We start from the raw sequence: 10,306 nt of genomic DNA, 5'->3' as shown, positions 1-10,306 counted from the left end.
CTAAACAATGTCTAACATATAGTAGCCCTCAAAAAATGTGAGCTTCTTATACAAAAGTAATCTTTGTCTCTTCCTAAATTTCACTACTTCTTACTCCTGAAACCCAACTAAAAGTCTTCCTCTCAATTTTACCCCTGGAATGTCTTCTAAATATATTCCCATTTCCACTATAATCTAAAAAATGATTTTCCCATCAGTGTTTGAAGTAATACAAATTTTTCTCATCTCTTCCTTCCCTCCCTTCAATCCTTTCTCCACATGCTGTCAGCAATATGTTTCTAAAATAGAGATTATATAGGGGCACCTAGGTGGCTCAGTCAGTTAAGTGTCTGACTTCGGTTCGGGTAATGATCTCTTGATTCATGAGTTCGAGCCCCACATCGGGTTCCATGCTGACAGCGTGGAGCCTGCTTGGGATTCCTGCTCTCTTCCTCTCTCTCTGCCCCTCCCCCACTCATGCTCGTTCTCTCAAAATAAACTATAAGAAATATTTAAAATAGAGATTTTTATTACACTGTCTCCAGCTAAGAAAGCCTCCCATGGTTACTTAAGAGATTAAGGTGGAAAACTCTGAGCATACTATTCAAGGCCCACAGCTGCTTTTCCAGTCACCCAGTCCCTTCCTGAACAGACTGTGTACTTGCATAGTCAAATCATGCAAATTATCTAGAAGGTGCTTTTCTCTCACCCAAAATCCTGTCCTTTCTTCCCAGCTCAGGTGTCACTTGTTTCCTGGAGCCTCCATCTAGTCCCCAGCTAGAAAATTAGTCCCTGTTGGGTTCCTACAACGTTTTGTTTATATGTCTATTATTCCCATATTGTATATCCTCTACAATCCCTGATAACACAGCACTGCAAATCTCTTCTGGGTTAGATCTGTTGAATTAAAAATTACAGAAAACCTTCTTAATTGAAAACCTTAATTAGCCCTGCCTTGTTTTGAGATATTAACTGTACCTATTCCAAATTTGATCAGTCTGTTTCAAAAGTGGAACAGACATCCTATAGATAAAAGTTCCAAATACCAAACTGTTCAGACCAGAATCACTTTATTTTTAAATACACCTCTTCCAGAAAAACTAGTATCTTCTCTCCCCTTCCTTTAAATTCTTCAGTATCTGCTATAACTTGCCACAATAATTATACCAGTGGACCTTCTGTGCAAAAACTCTTCCACTCTGTCAACTGTTACCCTAAGGATTCTGACTTACTTTTCTAATTATCACAACGGGAAACTTGCCAGCACCATTTAAAGCTTACTGTAGCCCAAGTGTATTTCTTTTATTCCTCCAACACATTTACAGTATATGTGAAAAGTTTGTTATTTTTAAAGAAAATTATTAGTTTGAAAGGAGCACTGTTGATAATCTGAATTTCGAATATTCTTACGTTTTACTTACTGTTTTAAAAACTTCTGGTTCCAACTTCTATCACAACTGGTCTTATCACAGGAAGAGTGATAATATTTTAAAGGGCACAAAGTTGTTTTTCCTTAGTTTTATGGACCCTAATGACAGAGGGCACAAGGCCCTGCCAGCCATCTAAAAATGATTATATTCCTCATCCTGACCTTGTGTTTGTAGTTTGGGTTGTAGTTTTGTTTTGAATGGCTCTGGTGAGAGGAGAGGTACATTTTGTGAAATGAAAATTTTGAAGCAGGTGGTCTTTAAATGCAGCAGTTTCTTCTCCAGAATTCTAATTGTAAATTAGGAACCACCGGTCTGCAGTGGTTCTCAAAGTGGATTCCTAGAGCAGCAGCATCACTGAGATCTCGGAAAGATGTTATTTTCAGGCCCCAACCGAGATGTTCTGAATCAGAAACTCTTGGGTTGGGGCCCAACAAGTTTTTAACACCCCATTTAAGCTGATTCTGTTGCACACTAACTTTGAGAGCTACTGGTTTCTCCATGACCGAAGAGAAGAGGATATGTATATCCAACACCCAGAGTTCCTATTATCTTGACAGTGTGTAGAAACACTACGGACATGGGCAGTTGTCACTGTTAGGAGTGATGGGCTGGAAAAGGTTTAGATTCTAAGGCAAGGGATCCTAAAGAACTCCCAACTTGTTAGTTGGATTCTAACTATCCAGTTTTCCATGGATTCCTTAGGAGATCACTAAGCCCTATACCAGTCAGGTGGCAGAATTCCCAGTAAGGAAGGAAGGGAGATTCCATTCGTTATTCCCAAACATCTAGTGAACCCTACGGAGGCCTTGTCAGATGTAGCACTGGAGTAGGACTTCAGTCCCCAGGCCCACAGAGCTCACCGTACACATGCTCCAAACAACTTCTGCTCTAATCAGGAACTCGAATACTAGAAGACTGCTGCTCCAACCTGAATACCAGGAAGTAAGGTCTTTTAACTCTACCAAAAGATTACTAATCTGAAACTTTGCCAGTACTTCACTTGCTCACTGCTTTTTGCTCACTGCTTCTAGTTTTTGTTTCCCTGCCTGAGTTCAGATGGATAAGAATCAACATGTTGGCCGTGTATGACCATAGCTCAATTTCCTGTGATGCGAAGACAGGCCTGAAGAGAAACTTGATTACTCTAGGGATATACAGTCCCTACCTCAACCTTCCTAGGAAACCAGAGAAGCAAGATAGCAATCAAAACCTCTTTAGCTCTACCTTTCTTCCAAGACCCTAAATCCCAGCATGTATAGCCCCTGGCACAGAGAAGGTAAATATTAACTTTGACAAGCAAAATGACCCACTCAGAAAAGCATGGAGACCTGATCTTTTTAACAACATTCTTAGACGATTCTTATTCTTTTCTTTTTAAAATAATCTCTACATTGAACGTGGGGCTCCAACTCACGACTGTGAGATCAAGAGCCACATGCTCTACAGACTGAGCCATCAGGTGCTCCAGTTTCTTGGTGAATTCTTAGACATCCATTCATTTAGTCAGTCAGCGATAATTACTAAGCATCATTTGTGTGCCCAGCGATGTGCCCGACACAGGGGGCACGCCGCAGTAAACAAGAAACACGATGCAATTCCAGCCTCCTGAGGGCCCACAGTCTAGTGGAGATTGCCAGGCGAACAGGCAATCATAAATACAGAGTGGTCAGTGCTAGGTGCAAGGGGAGAAAAGAACTACAACTATCTTGGGTGAGCCACTCGGTGGCGGGGGGGGGGGGGGGGGGGGCAGGCATGGGATTTAGGGTGGATGAGATCAACAGGCTAGAGAGAGGGTGTTTTCACTTCTCCCAGCTTCGCTTCGCTCCTATCCCTAGGACTCTATTCCCTTAGTAATAACATCTTGGTCTGTGAGAAACAGTCTTTGAGTCTTTCAAAGAGGAAATACTGATTACCACACGATAGCAGGCAATGCACTGCATAATCGCAGTGTGTGAATGAATAATAAACGTGCCTACCTAGTAACAGGACTTGTGCAAGATAAAGCAGCTACGATTGTTTTTAACCAAATGCCCTGGATGTTCCTTTCTTATGGAACAGGGAGAACTTGAGGACGATTCACAGAATTCTACAGATCACTTTTCTATTACAGTATGGAAATTCTTCATTATTTTTGTTTTTCAGTTTATTTCAAGTAATGTCAATATGTTGATTAATTTTTTAAAGTATGAGCTACTATAAAATCATTTTAAAGTCCCTTTTCCTGAATAAATTTCCAGTTCTTATAGGCAGTAACGATATCCAAATACTTCGAGAATTAATTGTTCCATTTGTGGATATCTGACACAAATACGCTATTTCTGCCTCAGTGAAAATGTCTGCCTTTGAAGGCTGGCTCTTATAGCCCATCATCTCCCTTTGGAAACTTCACATCTTAACCAAATGGAGGGTAGTGTTCTGTAACCTATGCAGGATTTACTGGGGAAACACATCCCTTAGAAGTTTAGTGTGTACAAGTTCATTTCTAAATGCTCACCTGGAACAGCGTGTTTGGCCCTTGCAACCGGGCAGGACTCAGAGGAGCAACTGGACTAAGGCTGCTCCAGAAATGTATGCTGGATAGCAGTGGACTCGGGGTCAGAAGCAATCCATTTGGTGTCTGGGAAAAAAGCACACAGATTTTGATAAAGGTATCAGCTGACTCTAGCCGTGATCAGCACTGAGGCTAGGTGCACTAGCCTTGAACCAAGAAACAAGCCTCACCATCTTAGGAAAATCTGGACGCCATGTTATTTCTGCAAGGCTGTGCACAGTTGAATTTTCTTCAATGCTAACTGTATTAGCAATTTTATAAAGGAGAAAAGTATGGACAAGTTACCTCCCCTAAACATTCTAGTTGTGAAACAAGTTTATAGCAACTTTTGTCCAGGCGGTCTCTTCAATTTGCCTCCCTTCCCCCATTAAACAAGATTTAGTGTACAAAATGGGACTCCATGAAGGGGCTATATTTTTATCTCTTTTCTTATTTTCCTACAATGGACATCCACTACTTGGGTTACACACACACACACACACACACACACACACTTTTTAAAGGGCCTCTCGAGCTTCACTTTCCCAGAAAGCAGCAGCCCTTTCAGATTTTAGGATTTGCTGTTAAAATACCCTGTAGCAGCTTCTTCAAAAGTTCTGAACTAGGTTTTCCAAATTCCACTCCGGATGTGGGGCTGATGAGAATTCATCTCCCTGGCAATGGTTTGGAGGGGGAAAAATTCTTTCTTGTTAGACTGGGTGTAAAGCCAAAACTCTGGGTTTCCCAGGGGAGTGCCAAGGACTGCATCTGCTCGCACACACACAGCAGGAGTCCTGGCCTGCAAGCCAGCTAGAGGGCAGAAGAAACAACTCGCCCAGCTGCTAAGTCTGCATGGCTTTTGTTCTCAGCTGAGGCAACCTCCTGGCCCAGGGTGGTTTTGCACCTTTGGTGACTAGAAGGAGCCCCTCCGCGGTTTTATGATGTCAGTAAGGTGCTTTGTGTAATGAGAACCACAGCAAAGGCTCCAGTGTGCACATTGCATCATGTTGGATGCTAGAGTGTTATTTTTTCCTAGAATTGGCTTCAGCAGCTTTGTTAATTATCGGGAACATGTGGCATAAACCTAAGTTGAAAGGTCTGCTGTGTTCAGCGGAAAGGAGACAAACCTCCAAAGGTTCTCAAACTGTGAAGCTACTGAAAGGTGAACTAATTTATACCAAGTCATTTGAATCTTTGATTCCACAGCATTGCCTACACGTGGAATGACCAGTGAGGTTATTAGGATAAATACGTGTTCTGGAGGTGCTTCCCAGTTCTAATGCAAGGCCGTTTCACAAATGCACCAGGCCATCTGGTCTGACGATTAAGACTTTTTTAGCATGGGCTCTGCCAGTGTTCCAACCTCAGAACCACTACTTACTACTAAGGTCATCTCTCTCTGCCTTGGTCTCCTCATCTGTAAAATGGGGAGGAAAAAAATGCCTACATTACAGGATTGCTAGGAAGATGAAATAAGATGGTCTATAAAACGCTATACATGTGCCTGGCACACAGCAAACGCTCAAGAAGTGTTCATAAAAAGTGAACCTGACGTATTCTATGAATTTCATCTGTTCATGGGAGAAATTCTCAATGTATATATAACCGTACTCAATGTCCTGAAACCAGGCACCTGCCGGTACCTTCAAGGCTCCTCTCGGCCATATTAGGCTCAAGTGCACAAGCTCAAGTGATCGGAGAACTAATATTTGCACGTTGCACTGGAACCAAATTCCAACCACAATATGCCACATTAACAGTGTGTTCAGGGCCTCCTAGCTTACTTACCAATGAAGCTCCCCAAGCTCGAAAGAGACAATAAGCCTAGACTACAAAACCCAGCTAGCTAGCTTTCTCTTATTCATGGCCGTAAGTATACATCCACTCCTTTGTGATCTTTTGAGCAATACATGAAGTGTAGAATTTGTATTTTAGTCTAAAATGCGTGCACACTTGTTTCTCAGGGATGCAGGATGTACTCAGAATACAGCAGCCATCAATTTCACATGTCTGAAATATCTTCTATTAATATATGCAAATAAATATTTTTGAAATGACTTCATTCACTCTTCTCCGTCCCATCCCCGTTCTCCCTGAAGATCTTCTGGCTATAAAGAAAAAACTATTTGGGTTGCTCTTTCAAGGGACGGTCCTCTTAACGCTCACCCTGGCTAATCTCCAGTACAGTGAGTTTTCAGAGCCTCTTTCCACAAGCTCTTGGAGTCAGGCAAGGTGGTATGGGCTGGGCCCGAGGGCTAGAGGCTAAAGAAAGAAGCCACAGGCAAAATGCATGCTTCCTCTTCCTTCACCAAAGGATATTTTAGTAAATGGGCCCTTCAGGATGGCAGACAGGGAGTTCTTGATCCCATCAGCTGTAGGGAAGGAGAGGCCCGAGGACCCAAGGCAAAGGGTATTGATGTTCAAGGGGAAAGACCTTCCTATCGGGATCTCGTTTTCATCTCCCCCACCCCAACGCAGTTCTTCTTCTGCATAATACAGGGTCTCCTAAAAAGCCTGCACATTTGAGCTAAACCTGGTGAGCTGGCATTGCCCAGACATACCCCATTTGAGTGCCCTGGTTCAAGGCCCTCTGCCTGGACCGTGCCCTCAGACCTCCTCCTCCACCCTACCCCTGCTTCCCTCTGCCCATCAAAACACCACCCCTTCAAAGGAGACTTTACTGCTTTTCCCTCAATCTTTCCTCTTTTTCCTGAATCTGTATAACAGTCTATAACCACTTTTTCCTTAACATTTTCTACCTCATTATGTTAATTTGCATATTCTTATTATGCCTCTTTCTGTAACGTTTAAGGCATCTTGCTCATCTTTATTCCTCCTGTGGTACCCAGTTTCTAAATACTTGATGAGCTGAAGTGATCTGTAACTCCAGGTGCATCCCCTCACATATCTGTCACCTGTTGGACGTGTCAACTTGGAATGCCCCGCCTGTTCAAACCGGCCTTCCTCACCTTCTTTCCAAACCTAGTGTTTCTTAGGACTCCCCGTGTCTATCAATACCACCACTGATCTATCCACGCAAGAAATACTGAGCACATGGTATGTATCAGGTGCCAAGGATACAATGATAGGACAAGACACGATCCCCGGACTTACAGCCCTGTCTACAACCCAGCATCCTAGTCACTGAGATGCAAAATGCCTCCCACTTGCTACAACCTCTGGGCACGGCCTGTGGATCCTTCTTTGAAGTGACTCTCTTATTTATTTCCCCCATTTCCATTTCTGCTGCATTCAAGGCCTATCACCTTACCAAATGGCATTCAACAAAGGCCACCTAAACCAGTCCACCTCTGGCCTCTCTTCCAATGTAGTCTTCATTTTATTTTATTAAGTGCATTTATTTTGAGAGAGAGATAGAAAGCAGGGGAGGGGCAGAGAGAGAATCCCAAGCAGGCTCTGCATTGTCTGCACAGAGCCCGATGTAGGGCTCCAACTCCCAAACTGTGAGATCATGACCTGAGCCAAAACCAAGAGTGGGACACTTAACCAGCTGAGCCACCCAGGTGCCCCTCTTCCAATCTATTCTGAGCACCGCTACCAAATCAGTCACCCTAACATACTGTCTTCCTTTCAAATTCATTGTTTCAGGGGGAAAAAATTCATTAGCCACAATTCTAGGTTGCCCCATGACCTGGTTTCATATGCTCCCTAATTTCCTTATATGAACCTTCCTACTTTGCTTCATGTGTCCTGAACACTATAGAATTCCAGCCTACCAGTCCTTTAGCACTTGTTCCAGAACCTTCCCTGACCACCCAGACCTTATTTCCCTGGGGTACCCTGTTTCCATGATTTTAGGCACCCCTTACATGTTGGTGACTCCCTAACTTTATCTTCAGTCCCAAACTCCTTAGCTCCAGCTGGAACTGGATGTTCTATGTCATACAGGTTCCTCACACTCTTGATGGCCCAAAATGGACATGTAACCTTTCACCGCAAGCTTATTCCTATCCTATGCTCCTCATACTCAACTTCTGGCGCTCCCCTAACACCTTCACACCTGTGGATGGCATTCCCTGTGTCTCTCTCACATCTGTCCCCTTTGGCCCCACCCAACTGTCACAGCCTTAGATCCCCCTTGTCTTTCATCTGGAATATAATAGTATCCTAACTGGTTCCGGCTTCACCCCTCCCCAATCCACGTCATCAAGATGAGTTATAAAACACAACTATGTCACTCATGCCCCATCTCCCAACCACGGGCTTCACCTTTGCAATTTGTCCCCACTCCCTACTGAACCACTGTACTGCCCCTCATTCACTAAGCTGTTTCATATCTTTATGGCTTGGTTCAAGCTGTTCCTCTGCCTATAATGCCCCCCTCACCTTATGTGCCAGATGGTCGCTACCCTGCCCAAGTGTGCTCATGCCTTCCAGGAAGCCCTGTCAACACCGTTCCCCATCCCCAGCAAAATTAATACCTTCTTAATATTTCTTCTGTACTGATCTGGGATAGTGTATCAAAGAATTTAAGGCAAGTTATGAGCTCCTAATGATCAGGGACTAATTCATGTTTGTATCCCCAGCTCCAAGCACTGCATCTTACATGTAATAGGTGCTCACTTCCTATATGTTGAATTGGACTGAATGATCTTTCCCCTCTTCTGTTCCTATGGTGCTTCTCTGCACTGTGTATTTGACCCTTGCCACATGCTGTGTGTGTGTGTGTGCGCGCGTGCGTGCCTTGTTTTGGCTAGGTCCTAAGGTCGTAAAAATAGGCACTGTACATACTCCTGGTATCCTTTCAGTGATTCGCAAATAATGCTCAATAATTATTTGTTGATAGATTCTAAAGGGAATTTGTTTCTCTTTAAAAATCCCAGCAAGCTGTTAATTTCTTATCAAAACGAGTCTGAATTCCTCATCCAGTTTTCAGCGTCCCCTATAATTTCACATCACCCTAAGTTATATTACCCCATATTCTTTACCTAATGGACAGCAAGCTTATGAGAGCAGGAACGGTCTACCTTGTTCACCTCTGTATACCTCAATCACTAGCAAAGAGTAGGTCTTGAACAGTTATCTCCTAGATGAATTAATTAACATAGTAACTGTTCATTACTGACCAAATAGGATGTGCATGAGCCACTCAACAACAAGTATATGTGGATTATTTGACTTGGGAATATGAGATACTGGTAAGTCTTGGGGGCTCTAGAAAATAAAGGAGAGGAGATCAGGATGTCCGCTTAACATTCTGTTGTACCAACAAACATCACAAATCTTAGTCTCTCAGAATCCATGACAATGCCATTCTGGGGTTAAAAACAAATCCTCAAATAAATGTCAACTATTTCTGGAAGACTCCTGGAGTTGCCCAAATTCAAGTAAAAACAACGATTTTAAAGACTTTAAGAGAGAAGTTAAATCACACAAAAGTTTGTGTAGCACTCAATGTGCTGATCTTAATGAAAGGGTTCCATGAGAGTTCCAACAGAACTCCATGCGAGTCTACAGGAGATGTAGCAAGTGGCAGGAGGGGGAAAGGAGTTAAGAGCAGAATTGGGAGGAGGCAGTGGAACCAAGAAGGCAAAGGAGGGAGATGAGACAGGCCCGGAGGTGGAGAGAGGGAGGGCATTATCACAATTTGTTTATCCTGGGCAGCCCAGAGCCCAGGGAAGGAAGAACCTTCAGCTGGAGTGCCAAGTCACGCAAAACTCTACCAGCAACATCTTCCACTGCCGAGAGCTTCTAGAAGGACCACCTGTCCCCCATAGGGTCAGTATAGAGAAAGCTTTAGGCTAAGCTGGAAAAGTGTTGTGGACAGTGGGATGAAGGGGAAAATCGTTTTTGCTTTTGTGATAATGGCAAAGGAGACAGTAGGATGAGAAACCAGTCCAGAGATGGGACACGAGGCAATATATCCTCAGTGCTCCTCATCAGACACATCCATTTTACTCCACAAATTCCCACCTCATGATTTTGGCCCAAAGCTGTTACCTCCACCAGCACGTGAAGAAAGGAGGTTTTCACATTTCAGTCCTCTGCAGGTTTTCTCCACTCAATTAATGCCAATCAAGGCCGCTGCTAATAAAACAGCCTGGGGCGTGCATGCTCAGACTCTGACGAGGAGTTCATGCCCCGATGCCCGCGCATATCTGAGTTCAGCATCTTAAACATCACACGTGAGATTAACAGAGGCCTTGGCATAAATGAAGGGAAAAGCAACGGGGCAGCCTCCGGTTCTGAACTAACTGCACATTGAGAACAGGTGAGGAGGGAGACACCGAACAGAAGAGACAAACGGAAGGAAGAGTGACAGACAATACCACGGTGCAGAGGACGCACGGAACCAGCCAGCTGGCACTCTTCCGGTCTCTATGGCGCCTGGCTAGGAACCAAGAGG

At 43.8% G+C, this 10,306-nt stretch overlaps 1 protein-coding gene across 3 annotated transcripts in view; it reads right to left on the bottom strand.

Annotated features, from left to right (window-relative positions):
* The window catches only part of ELK3 (ETS transcription factor ELK3), a 67,880-nt gene that overhangs the window by 4,280 nt on the left and 53,294 nt on the right, over positions 1 to 10,306 (bottom strand). For 2 of the 3 annotated variants that reach the window (XM_060656702.3, XM_060656704.3), the window contains one exon: positions 3,904 to 4,026. The exons of the other annotated variant lie outside the window; for it this stretch is intronic. In XM_060656702.3, the coding sequence (XP_060512685.1) occupies positions 3,904 to 4,026 (123 nt within the window). The remainder of the gene's footprint in view (positions 1 to 3,903; positions 4,027 to 10,306) is intronic. 3 annotated transcript variants of the gene reach the window in all.

The sequence above is a fragment of the Panthera onca genome, chromosome B4, assembly GCF_046562875.1.
Source record: "Panthera onca isolate mPanOnc1 chromosome B4, mPanOnc1 haplotype 2, whole genome shotgun sequence".
Lineage (NCBI taxonomy): Eukaryota > Metazoa > Chordata > Mammalia > Carnivora > Felidae > Panthera > Panthera onca.
The sequence above is the reverse complement of the archived record's forward strand: the minus strand, read 5'-3'. Positions and strand labels throughout refer to the sequence as shown.